Genomic DNA, 24863 nt, shown 5'->3' on the forward strand with positions numbered 1-24863 from the left:
TCAGAGCAGAGAGGGAAGCGCTTGCTCAGATCACCTCAGAGGCTGACAGCTCTCTGACAGGGATTAGAGGGCTGCCTGTAAATAATAGGGGTTCAGACCTGGGGCACCTTGCTTCTTGACAAAGTGCTCATTTCTCATCTATCACTCTTTCTTTCTCTCTCTTTCTCTCTCTTGCCTGCAGTGTCAGATTCTCACAGAGTTTCACTTATTTTCAGTGACATTTTCATCAGCAGACGGAGTGACGTGTGCGAAGGGGAGAGAGGTCCAGCATAACTGAAATAAAAGACATTTTCCATACGGCTGATATAGCGGCATAAAGTGGAATTCTTCTGGAGCTCGTCTGCGTCATCTCAAAGACAGACACTCAAATGTTCAGGAAAATGAAAGGAAAGAAAAGTAGCAGACTTTGAGATAGATGACATCATTGATTTAAACTGAACATCTGTGGACCAGACACCGCTCCAACCTCAAAATAGATACTGTAGGTTTACCTTTAGGGTGTTTTTATACACTCATGTTAGAGCAAATGATCCATCTGTTTTGACCATTTGTGTGCAGTTCAGATAATTGTTCTTTTCCTTGGAACAGCCAAAGCTGAATTATCTGGGGTACTGTAGAGGCAATGAGGCCTTGAAATGATACAGGATGAGATGCAGTGAAGTGTAACATAAATTACCATTTGGTCTTGCACTGAAGAACACTGTAACAGTCCCAAATCAGCAATATTCATGTGAGCTGCAGGCGGAAACAACAATTCGTTGCAATGAATACAATGCAGTAAATTAAGTTAAAGCATCTAAAGCAAATACAATATGTGCAAAGTCCATAATCGGGTCCACTTTGGTAACGTGACCTAAATAATTGTATATAAGAGGTGCAGCTGTGCTTCTAGTGTCCACATTCATCTTAAACTGAGCAACAGTAACACAAGTGTCAAAGGGGCCTGTCCCTTTGGGTTTCCAGACACGCCCTAACCACCGGCACTGCCAGTACTCTGAGGAGGAGGATCGGGTGAAAGTGGAGCTGAGGGAGCGCAGTAGAAACCGTTCCCTGTCAGAAGTATGCGGGGCTCAGACCTTACGTCAGCCCGGAGTCTTTAACAGGCTGTCAGCCCCGGTGAGGACGCAGACAGAGACGCGCAGAGATGTCAGCGACGGGACGAGGATGTAGCACACCTGCGGGGAACGGCGTGTTAATGTACGTTTAAAACGGGACTTCATTCTGGATTCAATGCATTTAAAGTTCCTCACCAGTGATGAGTTGGCTCCTGTTGTGGATTATAACTGCAGTCGGGATTCAACAGGTGGGATGCAAGGATGAACTTCTTTATTTTTTTTCTTTCTCTCAAAACTTAGTTTTAGGATTCAACATCCAGCCCAAAAGCTATTAAAATCTTCCTACTGGGATTTAGAGTGTGTTTGAAGTACTCCGTAGTGAGTTTTAGTGATTTATTTTTATTTAATTTTTCTTTTATAGCTAATATCCAACCAGGAACTTGTGTACAGTGTGTGGTTAATTTTGTAACCACACCGTTCTTCAAGGCAGCAAAAGTCAATGTTATTGCATCGGTATAATAATAGCTTATAATATTCCTGTAGGGATTTAAGCCTATATAGTGTTCAAATGACCTTATCAACTTGTTTTGTTTGGGTGTTTTTTCATGCTGTAATGGATCGCATCCTACTGATGCAACATCCTTCCACGTATCATAAGTTTTTCCATTGTAACTCATGAGGTTATCTGTAGATGTGGCCCATAAGATAGGCACACGCTGACTACGACAAGTTCTCTTCACTTGTGGAAGTCTGACCTGAAACTCGTTAATCTCTTTGGAGAGAAGTCATCTTTGTCCTAAATTACCCCAGGGTTAAACTTGTGTGCAGTGAGATGCTGGCAGTTGCCACCAAGCAGCTTCACTTTTCATTGTTTGTTATATATTAGTGCCACCGTGTGGTCATTTAGGGTACAGCGGCTCTAATGGCTTCAGAGACCCTTATGATCTATCAGTCTACACAGATCAATCTGTTGATCAGCTTTTGGAAATAATGTACTTTTACACTAATGTAACTGAAGGGGGAAAAAATGATCAGTCTTCTTATTGTTTCTCTGATTTTTCGGTCAGTTTTAAAGCTGTGTAGCAACTGTAACATTTGTCAAAAATAAATTGTTTTATTGTTATTATTGTAATATGTTGGATATTAAATGCAATAATAAAATATCTAATAAAATAATAACTCAACTTATCATACTCTTACTTTTTTGCTTTGCTTTTACAGATACAAGCTTCATGAAAACTGTTCAGAGAGCCTATCGCTGATCTGCAGCTACTGATTTGTATATATGTGAAAGTCCTTGAGCTTTAGAGTTGCTGTCTTGTACTGATGAGGTGTTTGTTCAGTCTCTCATTGAAGGCATGAACACTACTTGATGGGATGTCTCAGGTGACAGCAGGGGAAAGGCTGTTCCATGTTGTTACAGCAATGTGGAGAAAGCTCCTGTCAAGGCATTTGGTGTTAGCCCTGGGGAGTGACAGGGTATGACTTGGTGGTAACCTCTGGGTGGTTTGACCTGGGACATGAGCTGAGGGTAGCAGTGCTGGACAGTTGGGAGAGTGCATCTTGAAAAGAACAGCTGTCGCAGCAACTGCTCTGCTTCAGCTCAGCTTGGTGATGGCATTATCCTTTAGGACATGGTCCTCATCCACACTGATGATCTTTATTGCCTTTTTTGGATGATATCTAGCTGCCTACGAGTGCTTTGTGAGGCATTCATCCAGGCAAGGCAGGAGTACTCCATGATGCTCCTGCCTTGGGTTTTGTAGACATTGGCTTTGCCTCTAAGTTCAAGCTTGTTGGCCAACTTCTGCAATGCTCTGAGACGTTGTCCAACACGTTTGCAGATGTTAGACAGATGGCTGGTTCACTGGAGTTTTCTGTCAATGCATAGTCCTAGAAATTCCATCTGTTCACTGAGCTTGATTTTAGTGCTCCCAAAGAAGAGATCAGGACGAGATTGATTCCTCTTTCTGGACAGAATCATTGCCTTACACTTGCTGGGCTTGAAGGTGACCTTCTGGGCATCAGACCATTTTCTGATGTTTTCCAGGTCTTTGTTTAGGCCTGCTGCCACCTCAGACCCATCAAATAGGTCTGAGTTCTATGAAGATGGAGAATAATAATGGGCCAAGAATGGATCCCTGAGGTACTGATGCATTGATGGGGCATGGTGATGAAGACTGACCAGAGAGCACAACTCTGATGGATCTTCCTTGGTGGTAATTCTGTAGCTGTATATGTAGTCTACCAGTTATGCCCTTTGATGTGAGCTTTAAAGGCCATTGTGCTAGACCTGGTTGAATGCGCCCTTTATATCTAGCGCAACAATGCACACTTCACTGCCTCTGTCAAGGATGTTGTTCCACATCTAGGACAAAACTGAGAGGAGGTCAGCTGTGCTGTGATTTGGTATGAATCTGAATTGTTTATCAGAGATAAGGCCATGGCGGAGAAGGTAGCCCTGTGGTTGTTTGTGAACAGTGGATTCCATCATTTTTCTGCTGACAGCAAGCAGGGATATAGGACAGTATTTTGATGGAGCTGATTTTGAAACCCTTTTATGGATTGGGATCACTTTGGCAGTTTTCCATTGTTCAGGGAACATGCAACGAAAGAAAAGGAGTTGGAAGAAATGGCTGAGAGGAATGGCTAGTTCCACAGCACACTCTGAGGACCCTTTTTCGAATTCCATCAGGTCCCAATGCTTTTCCTAGATCCAAGTTGCTCAAAAGGTTCCTGACATCTTTTGGTTTGAAGTGGACATTGTCAATAGAAGATGACAGTAATGGGCATGGGTGCTGAGAGTGTGCATGTGCATCTGGCGATCTACACTTCTTCGCAAAGGTCTGGCAGACTGTGTTGACCTTTTCACTTGCTGTGATGTGGGGAATGTGCTAGTGTTCAATGACAGATATGTTTGTAGATCCACTTCACTTAGAAAGTGAATTTACAATACTCCACCATTTCTTTGAGCATTTATTTTGCAGCATCTTTTTTAGGTTTGAACATAACTTTAAAGCCATGTTGCCTCTCTGAATTGTCAAAAGCTTGTGGAGGGAAATTAAAAAAACAATGCATGAGTGACAGTTTCTCCGTCATCCCCTGGTTCTATTGGGAAAAGTGTTCGTCAATGCCTGTATGTGCACATGCATCATCTGATCTGACCAAAGGCTGACAGGAAGAAAAGATCAAACCAGCAGAGGAAGGAGGGTCATCAGTTCTTTTCACCTTTCACAACCACTTTTTATTAGCATGCAGGCTATTTAAGGTCAACACAGAAAAGATTCAAAGAAATGATGATATTTAAGGCCTGTGCAACACATGTCTTACGCCTAAGTGTATAAAAATCTCAACATTCACAAAATCAATACTCTCAAAATAACAGCATGCTGAATTTAGTCGGCAAAGATAAACAATTCCAAGGACGATGATTGCATTAGGCCCACGCCATGTTTTTAATAGTTAACTTACCAAACACCCACCTCTCTCTGCTCTCCTTCTCTGTTAGAGTGATGGACGTGTTCTGTGCTGTGTTTTTTTGGGTTTATTGTTTCTGTAAATTAGCCTGATAGCTGCGGGCTAAACCAACTCTTCTGAGGAATGGCTTAGTGTCACGGCTGTGATTAAAACTCATTTATCTGCATTAGCTTTCATCACTGTACACAGCAGTTATTAATATGATCATCATTCCATTGAAGCTCAGGGACATGACATATGGGTATGCCATGCATGTATAAGACGATTAAGCATGTTTTCTTATAATTAATTGCGGATTAAGTGTGCATGCATGTGTGTGTGTATATATATGTAGCAATGTGTGTCTTTCATGGACTAGAATCTCCTCACAAAAGTGCAGTGTTCTGTTGTTCTGAGCATGATATTATGATTTATGAGTAAAAAGATAATATTGGACCTCTAATACAGTGTTTAACTGCCTGTCTGGACCAGGCAACAATGTTTTAATTATGACAGACATGGCAATTGCTGCAGCTCCAGTGTTTCTAAATCACAAAGATCCTTCAAGATTATATTGTTAACACGTGAAATAAATGAATGAACACACAAACTGACCTACAGATTGTTCACAATATATTTTTCTTGCTGGGAAATTCCACTCAACCTTTCACTGGTCCAACCTAGATTTACTTCTCATTATTGTTTCCATTTTTTGACCTATGAGCTTTGAAAATATCTCAGACAAAACTTCCTATCAGCAGCATTGTTGTAGAAATGTAGCGTGACATGGCTTTCAGTGTCTTAGTCTACTCACTTAACGATAACACAAAGCTCCATTACATGTAAGAACATTTCTGTCATTTTTCCCAAGCACACCCCGTTCTCAAAACAAGCATAATTGAATTTGGACTCTAAAATGTGCTGTTTGTTGTCAGAGAAAGACATTCTGAATCTGCTGAGGCTCATGCAATCACTGTCCAAAACTAACCTCTAAGCAGTGGGCTGGTAATGTTCCTCATGTGACCCGTTCAGTGAGAACATCTACTCAAAAAGGCAGCAGAGCTCTTCATTTTGTGATCTTGGCTTCTCACAGCAGCTTGTAAGAGTCAAAACATACTGAGGGAGAAGACATTGATTAACTTTTACTGGCAGGATTTTGTAATAATTCAGCACAGTTGCAGATTTGAATTCTGTCGATGGAATTATCCACAAGTGTTAACTACGTACAAGAACAGACTGTAATGAGATTATTGCCATTTGATATTTAATTAGTTTTTTATAGGCTTATTTAATTCATAGCATATGTCCAGAAGTCAGCAAGCTGCCATGTATTTCACCCATGTAGTCAGTGATGCACAGGTGTTTGAGATCTTTCGGATCAGCGGCTCACTGAGATGGGGTTACCAGAGAGGGCTGGATATGAAAGAATTTAGGATTAAGGATATTAAGAATATTGCCTCACCACAAGGGGCAAATACCTTCCATGTAATAAAAGAAGACATTTTAATTATGCTTGCACACAGAGAAACAGTCGCTACAAGGCTTTGACTTGGTGTGGCCATTGTTAGTACATATTTTTTACTGCAATGAGCTTTAATTTATAATGTTTCACACCATTAACTTGTTGTTCATTCAAAAAGACAAATTTGTTACACTGATTAAAGCTTTTATTATGTATTTTAGTAAAATAGCTATGTATTTACTTGCTCTATTTTGCCCAACAAGTTGAATTTTTTCACAGTTTCTCCCCCTTCCTCTCTCCAGGCCTACTCCCAGAATTCCACTGCCATGCCGCCTGCCACAGCCGTCATGCCCACAGCTGTGGACCCATACAACCGGACGCAGTATTGCAAGTGGCCCTGTGAGTGTCCCAAGGTCCCCCCTACCTGTCCGCCAGGTGTGAGCCTCCTCATGGACGGCTGTGACTGCTGCAAGGCCTGCGCCCGGCAGGTGGGCGAGGTGTGTAACGAGGCAGACACATGCGACTACCACAAGGGACTGTACTGTGACTACAGCTCGGACATGCCTAGGTACGAAAAAGGAGTGTGTGCATGTAAGTGTCACTCACCAAAACCGACAAAACAAACCACAGATTTCATGCAGCAGGAAAATCTTTTTCTCTATTTTCTCATGTTATATGTTTGGTTCACAGACTGTATTTGAGTTGAGCAGGTGTTTGCTGATGCATCAACACTTGTTGTCATAGTAACAACGCAGGTGTACCTTGGCAAGAATATTGATACATTTTAATCTCATCCCTTTTATATTACAGGCAGCATTATTATATTTTCTCTGATTTTTATTTGTTATATGCCAGTAGGCATGAGGCACTTTGACAACATCAACAAGGTGCAGTGTTTTGTTTGTTGCTGTTATCATCTGCTGTGACCTCTGCTGAATATAAAACACTTTGAATACCATGAAGAGTTGCATGTCTACAGATGTTATGTGAATTATATTTCAAACTATATGTTGAAGCGACTTTTTTACATCAAAAGCCTGAATTCCATGTGTTTTGGGGATGTTCACACATTGGAAAGTATATCCAACTCCTGGACATGCAAGAAATTATTTTGTGTTAATGATATGCTTATTAAGTGTAACTTATCTATTTCATGCATCTAAGCAGACTAAGCCAGAACCTTAGCCTAACACTGAGCCTAGATCTAACCCAGACATTGCATCTTTAACTTTTTCACGCTATTGTGAGAGGAATTGCAATATAGTCAGTTGCAAAAACAAATGCAAAGTTTGTGGGTCAAATTGCAACAATTTATAATTGTATGTTTTTTATTGTTTTGTTTTTTGTTTTTCACAGCAACTTTGTTATTTTTTGTGGATGCAGTTGAAATTGTGTTATGCCATTGCAGCTATTGTGGCTTGTACTTTTTTCGATCACTATTGTGTGATATCAGCCTGCAACAGAAAATGTCAAACTAGATTATAACTCATCCTAAAATGTCACTGATTTTTACTTCCAGGAATATTTTCATTCATAACTATTTAGATTACAAATGTCAAGACATAAATGTAACTTCCATGTTATATCATTATATTACAGTTTGCCCTGTATTTTTCTATAATATGTGACCGCTTGTCCTCCCTCTTTGCCAGATATGGTGGGAACAGGCTGCGAGCATGATGGTGTGATCTACCGTAATGGGCAGAGCTTCAAGCCTAGCTGTAAATACCAGTGTGTGTGTGTGAACGGTGCCATCGGCTGTGTGGCGCTGTGCACTGAGTCCCAGCCTCCCCGGGTGTGGTGCCAAACACCACGCCGGGTTAAAGTCCGGGGACAATGCTGTGAGAAATGGATCTGTGATGAGCCCAAGAGAGGGCGCAAGACGGCCCCACGACACGTAGTGGAGGGTAGGACACCTTGGATATATTCTGGGGGGTCCAGACAAAGGCTGGATAATCTGCTGCTTGGTGTTGGGCTTTATCTTGCACACTAGTTTAAAGGAACACTCCCTAAATTTATTTTTTCAATTGTGCTGCCAAATCGAGTTTAAAAACATGAACATCAAGTGATTTATAGGGAAAACTATTTCAAGGTATTTCAGAAAAAAAACTCTTATTGACTCTTGTTTTCAGAAGTAGATATGATTGGTTTTGAGAAGTAAAATAGGAGCAGCTGTGTTTGAAATTGGCACAAAGTCTGTAGTTCTGTGAGAACAGTTTGTTGTCCAGGAGAATCAGGAGGTTTGTGTGTGTGTGTGTGTGTGTGTGTGTGTGTGTGTGTGTGTGTGTGTGTGCAGGGACAGACCAATGCTTTCCTGTGGAAGCCCTCACACTGATTTTTGGGTCATGTCCAGTTTCCAGTCATTTAGCGCAGCAGTGCTGTGAGCCATGGAACGAGGAACATGAACGAAGATCTCTTTGTGTTGCATAAGAATATAAATCAGATCCAGACCACTAGGGGAACACAATTTAGAGATTTAGATTAAAAACAGACAGAACAAGGGGTTGCAGTGTTACTTTGATTTTTGTGTTAAAACATAAAAAATGTAGGAATTGCCCCTCGATAACAGGATAGCGTGGCTCAAATGCTCTGAGCAGAACTTTGATCTTGTTATTATCAGCAAGTTCATATCTCCCTTATTTAGCTCCTGTACAGGGCTCTCAGCATACTCAACGTTTTTTTCCTTTACTGAATCTGATACCCTGCACCTGACCTAAATATAGGACTAGATGTGCACACAACTAACTCTCTGTATTATCAGCAAAGTTTAAAAAGTTTTTCAACTCTTTTTAATGGCGTCATCCTTCTATGCATTATTTCTTTATTTTGTTTGAAGTCTCTCAGGTTGGCATGATTCAAAGTTTTAAAATTAACCAAGGTATCAAAAATTAACCGTATTTGCTACAATCTCACTTCTCTGTCTACATTAATCTAGCTTACCCAGCTGAGACCAGGAGCTGGCATAAGAACTGCATTACCCAGACTACCTCATGGAGCCCCTGCTCAAAGACCTGTGGCCGTGGCCTGTCCATGAGGGTCTCTAACGCCAACGACCAATGTGAGCTGGTCAAAGAGTCCCGCCTATGCAACCTGCGGCCGTGTGAGGTCGACATCACCAAACACATCAAGGTAGATGCAGATGCACCATTAAGGTTTACAATTAGTGTACATTCTTGCAAAGAAGTTTACAATTAATAAATAATTTATATATCTAATCTTAAGCAGCCAAACAAAGGTTGCATGATAAAAAGTCTAATGTTAAGGTTCTCTCTATACTCTGCCTCAGCCAGGAAAGAAATGTCTGAACATCTACAGGGAGGATCAGCCCTCAAACCTCACCATCTCTGGTTGCACCAGCAAGAAGCTGTACAGGCCCAAATACTGTGGTGTCTGCACAGACGAGCGCTGTTGCATCCCCTACAAGTCCAAGACCATCGACGTGGAGTTTGAGTGTCCTAACGGGACAGGATTCACCTGGAAGATGTTGTGGATCCAGGCCTGCTTCTGCAACCTCAGCTGCAAAAACCCTAATGACATCTTCGCCGAGCTGGAGAGTTACTATGGTTACCCAGAAATCGTGAACTAAGAAATGTCATATCAATCACGCTCTCTGACTTCTTTTTCTTTTGGTTGAGATTAAGTCTTATGCAACATTTTCTATATGTGATGTGTATGTTTATGTACAAGGGATTTTCTTATGGTCTTTTTTCCTATTGGAAAAATCTGTAAATATGAAATATATATATATATGTGTCTCCAGAATGGATTCATAAAGCATGATATGCTTTGAAGAATATTTGAAGAACTGCTTTGCAAATGAAAATATTCAGACAGTGAGTGTGAGAAATTTTGAAGGCTTAATTTATTTATGTAGCTTTTGAATATAACATGTGATGCTCTAGAGATGCTCACAAGAACAGTCAGTGTCTGTCTTTAAACTCACAAGTCAACATAGATAACAAGATGTTATTGTAGATATTTTTCCATATATTTCATTAAATTTCCTTTATGATAAATGTTAACAAGGCAGCAATGGACTGATATGCCAAAGACAAAGCCTTATTTTTAAGGTTTTCAGATAACCACATGTTAAAATATGAAATAATGATGCAATCAGGGAAGATCAGTTACAAGTTTTTATTGTCATTTTTTTAATAAATACAAACTGTTATTTCATTTTAATGCTTTTCTACAGCATTAGAGGGTTGTGTATTGCATCTTTACAAAGCTGTGTGTGTTCTACAAAGCAAATGTTGCTGTAGTGCAAGTAAAATACGGGAGTAGGAGGTGTCAGGTAAGTTCTATGGCTATCCTCATGTTAACATGTGGACCTATCACATCACTCACCCAAAATCCACAACCACATAGGAGCATCACATCTAAAAAGTGAAGAATTCCATGGCACATCTTTGTTCCATTGTGCTTGATTGCATAGAAATCATCATATAAAACAAGAAAAAAAACCTTTTTGTCGGAAGCCATGATCCATTAATAAAGCATATGATGTAAAAGCTTTTGAATTTGTGTTTTGATTCATGACAAAGCGTACAGACTCATTGGAACGTTCAAAAAATAATCATTTGTTTCCTGAAAAGATTCATAAGTTGTATTTCACCAGTGACCAGATGTATAAGATGTAGAAGTTTGTTAAAACAACAGATGATGGACACTGGCAAGATGAAACAATATTATTTGCTGTATATACATGATATACTCCAAGTACGTCCCTTAATTTCAATGTTAGGTAGAAATTTATGAGGCAAACTGCCGTTTTTATTTACCCAAGTGCCTCCTCATTTTCTCTCCAAATCTACAAATCTGCTCCTACATACAAACAACAACACTTCGGACATGGAAAATAAAGAATAAATGATCAAACAATTACAGTGAGAACAGAAAACAGTCATTTACAGTCAGGTATATTTGAGAAAGCTGTGTCAATATGATAAAAATAGATAAAAACAGGATGGGAGGAATGCAGACATGGAAATTAAAACATTTTTTTATATGCATGAGAGATTATGATAGATACATGTACAAGCTGGTGTACTCGCGGCCACAGCTTTCTCCGACATTCTCTGCTTCGGTGTCCCCAGATGCTGCGTTGTCCCTAACTACACACTCACCTGACCAAGGAGCTCAGAAGCATTTACTGTTCACATATGTTTGAGTCCCTCAGGTATGACAGAACAGGCATACAGTTAACCTTTGACCTCATACTCCAAAGAAACCATTTTTTAAAATTTGGGGCATCTCAGCTGCACTGAATAGTCAAGTGTCCGTTGTGCGTTTTATATATCCAGGTATTCTATCTCAGTGTCCCTCTTCACATCGGTGTGTATGTGCATAGAAATGTGTGTGTGTGTGTGTGTGTGTGTGTGTGTGTGTGTGTCTGTGTCTGTGTCTGTGTGTCAGTTTGCAGTTAGAGGCAGCGCAGCACAAACCCAAGGGACCTTGCGAGGTCTGGGTGTCTGGAGAGTGGAGGTTCACTTAGCAGGACACTTCAGCAGACTTGGGCACAGCTTGGTCCACGTTGCTGTTGTCCATTGCGCCGTCTGTGTGGGAGCGTCCGCGCTGGTTCTCAACCGTGTGGCTGCGGCTGCGGTTGCCCTCATTGGTGTGCGAGCGGGAGCGGTTTCCCTCACTGGTGTGAGAGCGGGAGCGGTTGCCCTCGAAGGAGGTGACGCTGGAGCCGGAGGCAGTACGGGAGCGGACCAGCCGGGTCATGCTGGCAGAGGGCACTGAGGGAAGAGGAGCATTGTTATGATTGAAGATGACTATTGTGAGCACAGTCTGTAGTGCAATACATATCTAGAACTGACTGAGTTCAAGTTACACCCCAGTGAGTACACGGGTCATTTATTAACCAACACCAAGGGGTAAAGAGCATGAAGCCAAAAGAGGTCAATGTGATGGCCAGAGCTCTTCATCTCACCACAAGGAGGCAGAAAACTCATCTTTACAGGGTGAACTCACTCACGGAAGAAATATGAAGTGCAATATTTTTGTTCAGTTAATTCAAAAAATATGTCCACTGGTAGTAACCAGAATTTGCAAGTTTAATCTCAACATTCCTGCATAGCAAAAATAAAGAAGTAATGTCTTGAATACTTACTGTATCCCATGCCCTGGATGAAGTACTTGAAAGCTTCTGTCAGTTTGCCAGGCTGCAGAGGAGGACGACACAAGGAGGGAGATAATCAGTCCTCTTGTCATTAATTATCACACTTCTTTACATAACATCGACAGACTCAGTCTCTCATCCAGCAGCTTACTGCTTGGGTCTGAGATATGACAGCTGCTATGAGCAGGTGCGGCGCAGGGCGGAGGATTACAACCTGACAACTGTGGTTCACGCCTGCTACTCGCTAATGCTCTTAAGTGCAACCCTCTTACCCCATCCCTCCACCTGACCCTCTGTGCTGATTACCCAGCTCTGTCCAGCCTGCTCTACAACATTAAAGTTTGGACATTTTGGGTACAGCAGTTAAACTTCTGAAATTAAATATATTTGCATATTCACAGATTCTGGATTTTTAATGAGGGAGAATGAGGAGATGACATTTTAAGGATTTTAACAAGATAATTGAACTTTTTTTGTGGAGAAACCATATCAGACACACATTATTATTCAAAGTAGAGTATTTTATATACATTTTAAAACATGTCTGGAGGGGATCTTTAACAATGTCCCACAAAAGTTTTTTTTTTCCTTTTTCTGTCTTACAAACACAGACATACACACCTGATCAACCTGGGGCATGCCTCCGCAGTCAGCCATCTGGAGAGAGGGGGGAAAACACAAAAGAGGCTATTAACATTTAGCATGTCAACGTTTGTGCATTCGCACAGCAGTGGACATACACCATTACCCTCCATTATACTTAACATGTCCCATTTGAACACGCCAGAAACCTTATCCCTACTGCCTCCAATCAGCATTCATCTTGACCTTGAATAATTAACCCCAATTAATGGCACCTATTTTAGGTCCAACAGCTATTTGGTTTCAGTTGTGGATCATAAAAGGTTGCCACAGGCCAACACAAGTAGGTCAGTCGCAGCAGATTACATATGCATGTCGCTTCTGAGGACGCATTCAGCTGTCCTACTGCTGGTTAATGTGTCACCAGGTAAAAGCTGAGCCACCGGAATCTTATCAGCTGATGTTTTTCCATCAAGGCTATTATAATCAGAATGAGTAAATGGGACAGAAGGTGGAGGAGGGAAAGGATGGAGAGAGAGAAACAGATCCCTCACCTTAAGCAGGGTTGTTTTTGTTGGGTCCAGCTTGGTGTTGCACTCAACCTGTAGGCATAAAAAAATAAATATATTCAGTAAATTATCTTAAATGATGTGTGATCATATATTGCAGCTCAAATAAATAAAATCTAAAAATAAAATCAGAAACCGTGTTAAACTTAAATATGAAAAGTGGGTTTTAATGAATCACTTGAAAGCGCTGCTTATGGCCAACATATTAGTAATGTTCTGGTGGATTTGGGGCCCCTCTCAGAGCTAAAATGAGTAACACTTGCACAAGTCTTTTAACTTTAATAGATTAAAACTGCACAGCATCACTTGATTTTCATTCCCAACTTTGTTCTCGCCTAAGTCATGTTAGACTGTTATCCTTAAGCATTTAATCTCGCATATCTTGTGGGCTTAAACAGGTGACTGTAGTGAATGGAAAAAACAGCCAACACAAATTAGTAGGGTAACTGTGGTGGGAAGTCTAATCATTAGCATTAGAGCCTTTTCTTAATGGCTGTGAACATCAGAACATGCGGCTCAACTCACCACAGCCTCGACAGCAGGAGAGCTGTCTCCAACCACTAGCAGAGAAGGGCACCTGAACAAAGGAAACATGTACAATTACATTTCAGGAATATTACAAATCAAATAGTATAATCAAATAGTTATATAGAAAAATATATAGCAAGTGATGTTTGCTTGTTGCTTGATAAAAACTTACTTGAGGGTTCTGACGTTGCTTCCAGGGACCGGCCTCTCGATTTCCAGATCCCTCCGACTGTAGAGAGACAATTGTTAAAACCTTAAATAAACTAATTTTATTTAATTGAAAGTTTACATTCTTTAAATAATTAAATAGCCAGTTTATTCTTATGTTTTGCTTCATTTAGTGTGCTTCTTGGCCTGGAATTTCTAGGTAGTAATTCTTTCTCTTACTGCCTTTGAAAGCAACATGTAGACCAACTCTGATATGTTTACCTTTCGTAGGACTTGACAAAGAGATGCAGGTTAAACTGGTTCATGTCGTTTAAGACATGGTGACGGTATGTGGCAATAAGGTCCTGGTTGTGGTGGATCTCCTCCTGTGGTGACCAAACAAAAAATCTGTTCAACTCACTGTGACCTAAAAACCTACAAAAGCAAGTTAACAGTGTAATGCACTGAACCAGTGTGCAGCAGTACTTTAGATCCTGAAGAGAGAGAAAAAAAAAGTGGAATTTGAATACGTACCTTTCCAAAGAGATGGGTGATAATCATGTCAGGCATGGCGTGGGTCCAGCCGCTGATCTGAGATTAGACATAAAAACCGCAGTCAGCTTTAATACAACATTTGTCTCTTTCTCAGCTCTGACAGTCCAAAACACTATTAAGCAAATGCGTGTACGTGTGTGTATACCTTGTGTGCAGCCCAGTCCATCCAGCCCTCAGCACACGGGTTGATGTTGATGAGCAACAGGCCCTCCACCATGTTTGGGTAGTCAAGCTACAACACACACAACATTGCATTTGTGATTTATCAGCACAAAATGTGGCACTTTGCTAAGAATATTGTGTATTTGTTTCGGTTACAGAGGAGGCTGCATTAAGGAGGCTGCATTAAGGAGTTAAAAGCTGTATAACTGTCAGCCTTGTGTCAACACGGTGAGACTTCCTACTGAGCACAATGTTAGTGTTGAGCTGATCTGGAACATTCCAGAGGCTTTCACGGCTCAGCGGGATCAAGAAATAAGCAGTGTTACATTGCCAAAATCAGCAAAAAGACGAAACACATTAGCTGGCTCTGCTAATCCTCGATTGATTAAACTCATTATTATTAAGCCTGATTGAGAGGGCAAGGGAGGAAACTTACAGCGAATCTGGTCAGAATGTAGGCCCCGGCTCCAATGCCCATTCCAATAACACTCTTCAGCCTGAGGCACACAAAGATACACAGATACTGTTAGAACAACAGGTTAGACAAAAATCCTTAATATGAGTGTGAGCAGTTGGTGTCAAAACTGCAGCTCAACTTACCCAAAGTGCTTCAACACCAGTGGGAGGGTCTCAGAGAGTTGGTCCATAGAGGGGTACTCATAACTGGAAAGACAAATAAAGAAAACTAATTATTATAAAACTTTAAACCACTAGTTTAAAAATAACCACTATCTAATCAGAGGTCTACATTGTAGGTTAACATGAGGCAAAGTCCCACCATTAGAACAAAGATTAGGCTGAACAAGATAAACACCTGTCCCTACAACACACTTGTCAAATTAGGTCGCCTTAAGAACATCCGTAGTGATCTACCTGTCGAGTCAAAGGTCACAGACTACTTGACATACATTACGAGTCTACGTGTGTTTGTTTGTGAGTGTGTGAGGCTCACCCAGTGGAAAAGGTATTGGCTCCCTCATGCTGCCCTGGCGCATCGACATGACACACGGCAAAGTGCTGCATGATCTCTGACATGTCCTCATGGTTGAAGAGCGTGTCCCAGCAGGTTTTGTCTAGAAAACAGTCAAAGGAGGTGGAGGTGGATAAGTGATACTTGGCTGATAAATAGAAATGACCTCAAGTAACCTGAGAATATGTGTAAGACTTGCAGGGTTTTGTTTCGGTGTAACAAGCAGGTGCTTTCATAAAAATCCATCAGTAACCTCGGAAGAGTTTTGATAATGTAATATAATAGACTTAATAACACAAAGTTAACTTGGTGAACTTAATCTGATCCAATATTCATGGCTTTAGGCACAACAACAGATGTTTCATCTAGATAGAGCTAAATAAAGGGCCTGGCTTACGGTTCAGTCCAATGTCGTGGAAGGAGAGGATGACTGGTCTGTCACCCTTGGGAATCCCCTTCATCGTACAGTGGATTCTTCCATGAGGAGTCTCCACATCATGCTCCTAAAGATGCACAAAAATGACCAAGCTTAGAATGCAATGCATGGATGAGAAGCAATGAAAAAATGCTGTGTAAATATATAACTTCCTATAGGAGTTCAGTCTTTCAGGTCAAAAAGAAGTTCAAAATTTCAAATCTGAATACATTTATGACAACTACCATCACAATGAAAATGCATATTCATTCTTGCATTTCAGTTTGCAATAATTAATTCACTCAATCTTTCATTGCTGCCTCATCTTGTTTTCTTATTGCCATCAAAGCTTTTTTTCATTCCTTATTTTCTAAAACTTTTCTTCAACCAAACTAGAAAACAGCCAAACCAGGACAGATAAAAATCCAATAAATTCCTTCCAATAAACCGTAAAAGTTCCTTCAAACAAAATACAAAGCTATTATCCATTCAGTGCTGACACCTTTTGCAGCAACTACAAAACAGGAGCTGCAATCCATCATGCAGCATAATCCAATAGATCCACTGGAAACTGCTCAGCAGAAAAAAAAAAAAAAGACAGAATTTTGTCTACTCACGCTGACTTCAATCTCAGCAACAATCATTTCCACATCAGAATCCTCCAGAACCATTTTTGCAGGAGAGGAGTTTAACACTGCTCGCTACTGAAAAACTGTAGTCGCAGTTGCTCTCTGAGCTATAGATCCAAATGCTGGGAAGCTTCTGAAGTTGTTGAGCCCTGCTCTGCGAGCAGCGTTTTATACCCCTGCTGCTTACCAGTTGGCCTAAGCTCCTGGCCTCCCATGGTGCCTTGCAGGCTGGTCAAAACAAGCTAATTCTAGATGAAGCGATCCCTAAATTGGATCAGCCAATGTCAGACAGAGGGGCATTGGCTACTGAGTTGACATGATGAGTAACTATGGATATATGTGTGTGATCAGTGGGAAAACATGTTGAATGAATGAATGAGTGAGTGAGGGGGAGACAGCTGCCATTATTCAGTAATACTGGGGGGAAATGTTCACAAAACCTCCAAAGAAAATCAAAAAGCCGCAAAATCTACAAACTCTGACCTCCGTAAACAGCACAACTCTTGATGATATTGTCACAACAATTGCTAAAGATTCCCCATAAACAGTAAATGACAGACTGAATTTCTGGTATCCATGGTAATTAAATAGACCTTTAACCTACAAATATAGATTAAAGCTTGCTTACAATATAAAACATGAATCTAAATTCTGTTTATTCACAGTTTTACACACTTTTTTAAAAGCAAAGTTGTGTGTATTTACATATGCTGAGTTTTCAAGAAATGCCTGAAGACTCAGCTCTTCAGTGAACACCTCAAAACTCTAACCTTGTAGTCTTTTGTTGATTGCTGCACTACTTTCTTGTTGTTTGTGGTATTCCCTATGCACTTGTCTACTTCCAGTTGTTTCTTATTTAATAATTATTGATAAAAAAGAAACAAAAAATAATTTCTTTCTGGTGCTCTTTCTCATTGCACTCTGTAGTGTGGCTCTTTCTGAGTCACTGTCCGCTAAAGCTTGATCGTCTTGTCTCATTTGTAAGTCGCCTTGGATAAAAGCGTCTGCCAAATGACAAAATGTTCATATCTTGCAAATGATCTGACCAGTGGTAGAATCAGTGTGTTATTCTAATAAGCATTTGAAGAATTATATTCCAAAATGAGACATACACTGTTGAGTGAATATTTCAGTGTAACGTTGAGTGTAACCTTTAATCTAAAAAATATGCTGGTGAAACTGTTAATGTGTAGACTTAAACATAAAACCCCCCACAAAACTGCCTCATGGTAACCTGACCTGTAAGGTCTGGCGTAGGAGTTGACCTTTTGGGTGTTTTTAAAACCAGTGTTGGCTGCATGGGATCTACTCTAGAGGAACATCCAAGTAGGTATATAACCTATTTACTGGACACAGTGTGCATGTAAACATCTAAGGATTCACAACGCTTGGCTCCACCCACTCTCCACTTCTGCAGGACACACTCGAGCACGTATGCCACAGAGATGAGTTAATCCTGCAAGGCAACACGTGTGTGTGTGTGTGCGTGCATCTATGAATCTATGAAACGGACAAAAAGTCTTTTGTTGTTTGTGCATATTTACTATGAATGTTAGGAGCAAACCTCTGATATCGTCACCTTCAACTAAACTGTGTCACTAATTGTTGGAAGCTTAGCCTCTCTTGTCCTGGATACTTCAGGTCAGTGAACTTGTCTCTGTGATACCAAAGTAATTCAAAAGGTCATGAGAGACTGATTGGCTCATTAATTGGACTGAAAAAAGCTTTGTGAAGGAGCTCCACCCATTGACTGCCACAGAAGAGGACCCATAAACTCGAGGAGAATGAGAGAATATGTGCTTCATACTGACACTACACCTTTAATAACGACAACATATATAACTTGAAAACAAGGTGGATTTGACAGGGTCTGACAGGAGCGCTGTCCAAGGTGCTGAGAGGGCCCCCTGACTCAGCAGCATCTGCATACTAAACAAACTGTGTGTATGAGTGTATGTGAATGTGCTGAAGAGGAAAGTGAAAAGGTCGATGCACTGCTGCTGTGTTATCTTTCAAATCTAATCCAAACTGGGTTTCATCACTTTCAGTAGCTGACTGAATTAGTGGAGCCCCAATTAGATTTCTGTCCTAATAAAATCACAGTGGATGAAAGGTCATCACCAAGACAGATGAAGCAGAGCAACAACTATGTTGATTACTGTCTGAGTTTTTCTTTTTAACCAGCCACTAGATGATACTAGACAATGGTCCTAAATATTAGATAAACATTAAAACTGTCTGTACATACTGTATAACCAGTAAATGGTATCATCTGTCAACTGATAAAGCTGGGTTTACAACTGGCGGGAATAATACATGCAGAATCTAATTTCTCGTGTCTGCAAACATACCTTGATAACGAGCTGCTGCACAGCCTCTCTCAAGCCCTGAAAGGAAAGAACAGAGTAATGAAAACATACAACTAATGCAATTACAGTGTAGCATGCTATAATCTAATATCCGGAGGGCATCATCCTGTCACTGAATGTATTTTCACGTCCATATGACCGCTGTCATTTGAGAGTGGATATAATTTCAACTGCACAAATCTGTAGTGGTGGACAAATGATCAATGATTGAACAGGATTATTTGTAGAACTCAGAGTTATGAGTGATGGACAGGACAAGGTCAGCAAACTACCCTCAGGATTTGTGGAGCAGAGAGACTGTCGCACAAACCTACTGATGTCCAATCACTGAAGTGAATCTTAATCTGACAAAACCATTTTGGAAGAGGATAAGTTATTTGTTGGTCAGTCTGGGACCAAATGATAGAAGATGTGAGATTTCAGCATTTTTGAGCTATGATTCAGACATTCATACAGTTTATTCATAAGGTTAACATGGCCATCATTGGAAAACTGTTTCCTTCAACAAGAAGTTTATGTTTTCACTCTCATTTGTTCATTAATTACTATGATATTTAATATTATTGATATTATAGTGCAGATCCACATCCACATTTATGAATTCCTTATTGTGAGATTTTTGTTGTTTTCCAATTAACTACTACACTTACATGAATAAACCTAATCTGGCAAATGTATGGCACCGTGATTGTCTATCACTGTGTGTATTTTGACACAAATTCAGATGAAGATCAAAACTATGCTATGACTCATAAAAAATCCACTTAGAGCCTGGTATGTTTTTTTATATTTTCCATGGTATTTTTCCATGGTTTCACTTTCATTTCAATTTTTAAACGAATAGATGTCGAAGAAAGATTTCAAACAGGTTTTATCTTCCTTAGATGACTCAGATTTTTGAGAAATTACAGGAGGCGACAATCAGTGAGTCATGTATAATCATTTTAAAGTAGTGTATTTCTTGGTGAACAGCCTCTGTGGTCTCCATTTAAAATGTGCACAAATTTTTATATGTGGAATTCTGAGTAAACCACATGCACAAATGGGCAACTTGTCAGAGAAAGATCATGTAAAGATCAGTGTGAACAGGTTAAAATAAACTATTTAACACTCTTTTCAGAATACATACCGGCAGTTCCCTGTCAACCAGCAGGGGTTTGGACTCAACGACCTGGATGTCATCCATTTCAAAGAGCTGCAGAGCCTGAAGGTTAGAGAGGATAGTCAGTGAGCAACTGGCGAACTGTGTTTCAGAGGTTTTGAAACTTTCAAATTGAAGATGCTTCAGTTTATGTGAAAAGAAATGATACTTTTGATTAATTTTGTGAGAAAATTTTCCAATTTCCAGACACTAATTAAGTTAAGATGTTATTTTAAGATCTCTTTTTTTCCTGCTTTAACTCAAACCTCTTTTTCAAAAGGCATAGAAAGTTTGGCTGGCTATAGGAGGCTGACTTGCTGCAGTAAAATGACAGATTACTTGTACTTTGGTGTGGGTGTGTTTCTTATCTACACACAGCTAATAAAGGAGACTATCACAGACCTGTGTAAGATCACGTATGCACACACACACACACACACACACACACACACACACAGGTGTACAGACACAGGAACATGCAGAGACTGGCACTGAACTGCACTAACATGTGGACACACCCGACAACAGCCCACATGAAAAGACTTGGACAGAGGCAGAAAACCTCACAGACAACCCGACTTAATATGTCTGTCTGTCTCAGCTGATAGATTAGTCGATGAACTAATAGGAGGGGAAAAAAAGGAAATGTGATTTCTGAGTAATTCTCACTCTTCTCAAACATGTCTAAAACGTAACCAGAATCTCCTACACATGTGCTATGAAGACAGAGGAGTCAAGTCAACACACCAATGAACAGAAAACTGAAGAAGTCCCTCCCTGAAAATAGTTTCAAGATTGGGAACATATTTCGAAAAAGAACACTATGGTCCTATTCAACAAGAAAGATTCAAGAGAGGGGGCAGACAAAGAAACAGAGACTGGGAAAGGGTGGGAGAAAAAAAAAAGGGAATGAAAGGGGGGGAATGTAAAGAGAAGCCAGGCGTCAGATTGTTCTGTGGATCATGATGCTGTGTTGGAGGAGAACGGGCAGGCTGCGGCTCTGCATGCAAATCAAATTAGCCAGTTAAGAGAGCTCTTTGTCCACTGGCCCTGGTGGCTCCTGAGAGCCAGGGGCCTGCCCTCTTCTCTCCCGCTCAACTTGACTGACCCACAGACACACACACACACACACACATACATATACAGGAAGTAACTGACACGCTCGTTCCCATCAATACATCCCAGCCCCTTTTCATCCATCTGCTGGCTTTCTAACTGTGTGCATTCTGTCACTTTTCAGTGTTTGTCTTCGTTGCTGCTTGGTTGCAGTCGCTATGTTTGCTCTTTCCAGCCTCTCTCCATCTGTTTTGTTCTCTCCGTCTTTCTGTTTGTCTTTGTGTATAACCGCAGAAGAAGATTAATCAACATCAAGCTAGCAGGGCTGCAGTCAAACCTTCAGAGCAAGTTTGGCTTTTTAGAGGAAGTGATTCGTTATATTTCAAATGTGGAGATGATGGCTGTCCAGTAGAGTACACACACACACACACACACACACACACACACACACACACACACACACAAGCTCCTCTGACAGGGAGAAAACAGAGACCGGAGCTAGCCGGATCCCACAATAGCACAGAGGAAGAGGAGTATCAAACAACAGGTTCATTTTTCTGCTGAGGCTTTCAAAAACATGGCTGTCTTCACACTGCAGGACCTTTGTTGAGGAGGGCAAGAGATCAGCCCCCGTCGAGATTCCACAGCCATGAGAGAGAAGGCATGTTCATGTTGACAGTGATGTCGAAATATAATACAAACGGGCGATTTCAGATTATAAAATGTGAAAAATCAGTTTACGCATCAACATGGGGGGAATCCTCTAAGCCTATTTTCAAGCCTGTTTACAAACACAGCTACGTAAAACCAGACCAGAGAGCTCATTAACAAAAAAAAAACAAAAACAAAACAAAACAAGTGCACACTTCCTCTGAGCTTGGCCATCATCACCACCACCTGTCAGCAGGCTGGCAGCAGAGAGAGGCTGGCAGGGCGGCCGGCTGAGACAACTAGGTCACCTGCTGTTTAAACCAGCGGTGTGCCTCGAACTGTTCGCCTTGCCTAGCTAATGTTTCACCTGGCCAGGAGGAGCGGAGGGAAGGAGGCGTTCTAGTTGACCCCAAACATTACTTGATATTGCTTATGTAATAATTTGTCAAGATAATTTCATAGATGTAGAGATGTAGAATACACTCAAAATAGAGATATATTCTCTACTATAATGAAATTTGAAAATCATGAAAAAAAAGACTGAAAAGCAGAATTTTATCATTTTTCCAGTTAGCAACCAAATGCCTGGAAACATATATTAAAAGGGAAGTAATGTTTTTGCAGTGCATCTTCTTCTCACAGGGATTTCATGTTACTGCTGCAGCAGGGGGCTTTCTTTAAACTGGCTACACTCCAAACTGGTTTTGTGTCACTGGCAACAGGCGCTCATTGTATTTAACCAAGTCAAACCAGTTCCTACATGTATACTCCCTATTGAAACTTTTTTGTGTCTTTTTTTTTTTTTTTTAGAAATTGTCAGGCTGTAGAGAAGAAAGCAAACTATTCACTGAAGCAGCGGCCTGGCAGAAGTGAGACTGTATTATGCAATAGTGAACAGGAAACAGTGGGAGGATATAGGCTTGAGATTATCTGAAATGTGAAGCCCCGAAAACATGACATACAAACTATACTTTGTCAGTCAAATGATGGCTGGTAGGCTTCTGAAACACAATTTGGAGGTAAACATGATTTTCTGACTGAAAATTTGACACATGACTCCTATGACAACAAAGTAATTGGTAGTCTATTACTCTATACCTTCAACAATAACTGTCATCTCATTATAAGGCTTTATGTGTTAATTCCTGAGAAGCAGAAATCCAATGTTTTCACTCAACAGTGAGATAATGTTATTTGAGCTTCAGAGAAAAACAACACATGACACATTAGTGCTTGTTTTCCACAGAAAATCCTGTCATTCGACACACTACTTTAAACCAGAACATCCAAGTTACAAAACAGCATGTTGCTCTGAGATCAAACTCCCTCTGTTTGCTGAGAGAGAGAAGCATATGCACTGATTAGATTTGGTCAGCGAGCCTTGGTTTTAGGGATACAGAATCAAGGCCAGGCCATCCTTCCTGTTGCCTCCATATAGTTTTAAATCCACGAGCCTGTGACATCCATCTGCAGAAACAATGATTGCTTCCCTAATCTTTGGGAACTCGCGTAATCTGTCAAATCCCTGGTTCTGAAATATCAGCGCAGCAGCAGGCCTCCTGGACTAAGCTGTCACAGACCTACATTTTCAGATTGTAAAAGATATCAAAAATGTGGGTGTCTCAGTTGCTGGTAGCCCATATAGTAAGTTTGTGAGCGGAGGTCAGGTTGGTTTTAGGGAATGACCAGCGGCTCCATAAGTGGAAAAAACCCCCAATATTGCTTCACCAGTTGCTGCAGTTGAGACTTATCAGGACAGTTCAACAGACATTCATAAGCTTTTAGTCATGATTGAAGACTGCATTTTGCTCCATATCTCAATATTAGAATTAGCCAGGAAACTGACCACAGCATGAAAACAGCTTAGGGTGTAGTGTTATTTTCATAGCAACCAGTGGAGGATATGATTAATATTTCTGGCAGGCTGCCATTAAACCCTTAAGTTAATAAATTGCATTTTTCATATTTAGATTTTGTCTTTTGCAAGCCGCAACCGACACACCCCCACCCCTCGTGTATGTGTGTTTGTTTTCCTTAATATTAAGGCTCAAAAATAAAGAGGATTTGTTATGCAACAGTTTCACTCGTAATATTTGTAACATTTGAGATAAAACGCGTCCTGATCTGTGTGAGCGTTCGTGCGTGCTTCCAGTGTCACGTGCGAAAAGCATGTTGATCTGAAAAGCCAGTTCCTCTGCCTGTTTACATGCTTAACATAGGAGTGCCCTGCCTTACTACAAAAATGCATGTCTCATAATTCTGGAAATATGCAAAAACAAACAAAAATGACAACCCAAAATGTATTTTTACGCGCAAACCACACGAATGTCTGAAATTTTTGAGAAATGTGTTAGGCTTTTCTATGATTGGTGGTAGAAATAAATAATCACATGCCATTTTTTTTTCGTATTCAAACTGGATTACAATAGTGCACTGCCAAACCGTAGTGAACATGTTCAGACGTGCCGCGAAACTAAAAAAAAAACAAAAAAAAAACCAACAACAACTGGGAAGTACGCGCATAGTTTCTTATAAGGTAATAAGAAATTAAAATAAGTTTATTGTGTGAAACAGAAACCTACCTGTGGGTTTAATTTCTGATTGTCCTGAGATGAGCACTCCCGAAAAAAAGTCCACAACAACTTTTTTTTAAACTTCTTTTCAAACAGCGTAAATGGTTGCACTGACAACAGCCTTGCTTTGTTTATAGCGTAGTGCAAGGCGGATGTATGAGGGAATTTTATAAAGCTTGGGGGTGTGGGGGGGGAGGTGGGTGTGCAGACCGGCCCACTTTCCCCTCTGCTCTCTCCATTGGACAGCAGCAGCTGTGGGATTGATAATGCAGCTTGACTCTTTCCAGCGGTTGCATGACAAGGAAGCTGATGACAGCGACTCATGACATTTCACCAGTACTCTCACAGTATTACGTGATACTCCAATGTGGATTTACAATGACTTCCATTGTTGTTTTTTTATTATCTCCATTATCTAC

The 24863-nt window shown here is 40.6% G+C and overlaps 2 protein-coding genes across 3 annotated transcripts; one reads left to right on the forward strand and one right to left on the reverse strand.

The window, feature by feature from the left end:
• The first annotated feature begins 881 nt into the window (after positions 1-881).
• Positions 882-10312, forward strand: ccn4a (cellular communication network factor 4a). The gene is made up of 5 exons (XM_067611133.1): positions 882-1303; positions 6276-6564; positions 7626-7880; positions 8909-9102; positions 9260-10312. The coding sequence occupies exons 1-5, from the start codon at positions 1256-1258 to the stop codon at positions 9557-9559; spliced, it is 1086 nt and encodes a 361-aa protein (XP_067467234.1). The 5' UTR covers positions 882-1255; the 3' UTR covers positions 9560-10312.
• ndrg1a (N-myc downstream regulated 1a) lies at positions 10097-24610 on the reverse strand. Of its 2 annotated transcripts, XM_067611131.1 has the most exons (16): positions 24454-24610; positions 20153-20227; positions 19006-19041; positions 16008-16113; positions 15593-15713; positions 15241-15303; positions 15077-15137; positions 14624-14710; positions 14458-14514; positions 14206-14309; positions 13949-14005; positions 13774-13825; positions 13234-13281; positions 12719-12754; positions 12089-12140; positions 10097-11714 (listed from the first exon to the last, which is right to left on the reverse strand). In XM_067611131.1, exons 2-16 carry the CDS (start codon positions 20207-20209, stop codon positions 11464-11466), a joined length of 1188 nt encoding a protein of 395 aa, XP_067467232.1. In that variant the 5' UTR covers positions 20210-20227; positions 24454-24610; the 3' UTR covers positions 10097-11463. The 2 variants fall into 2 exon arrangements, with proteins under 2 accessions (XP_067467232.1, XP_067467233.1); XM_067611132.1 differs by lacking the exons at positions 19006-19041; positions 20153-20227; positions 24454-24610 and adding an exon at positions 16643-16790.
• Positions 24611-24863: the final 253 nt, after the last annotated feature.

This window comes from Thunnus thynnus, chromosome 15, assembly GCF_963924715.1.
Source record: "Thunnus thynnus chromosome 15, fThuThy2.1, whole genome shotgun sequence".
NCBI lineage: Eukaryota > Metazoa > Chordata > Actinopteri > Scombriformes > Scombridae > Thunnus > Thunnus thynnus.

What these genes read in the sequence shown, in the direction of transcription:
- ccn4a (XM_067611133.1), top strand. Translation starts at nt 1,256, where the DNA reads ATGAGTTGGCTCCTGTTGTGGATTATAACTGCAGTCGGGATTCAACAG. An exon ending in CTGCAGTCGGGATTCAACAG is followed by an intron (nt 1,304 to 6,275) that starts GTGGGATGCAAG and finishes TCCTCTCTCCAG; the next exon opens with GCCTACTCCCAGAATTCCAC. An exon ending in ACATCACCAAACACATCAAG is followed by an intron (nt 9,103 to 9,259) that starts GTAGATGCAGAT and finishes ACTCTGCCTCAG; the next exon opens with CCAGGAAAGAAATGTCTGAA.
- ndrg1a (XM_067611131.1), bottom strand. Translation starts at nt 20,209, where the DNA reads ATGGATGACATCCAGGTCGTTGAGTCCAAACCCCTGCTGGTTGACAGG. An exon ending in TTTGTCAAGTCCTACGAAAG is followed by an intron (nt 14,006 to 14,205) that starts GTAAACATATCA and finishes GTCTCTCTACAG; the next exon opens with TCGGAGGGATCTGGAAATCG. An exon ending in GCATGCCCCAGGTTGATCAG is followed by an intron (nt 12,141 to 12,718) that starts GTGTGTATGTCT and finishes CCTCCTCTGCAG; the next exon opens with CCTGGCAAACTGACAGAAGC.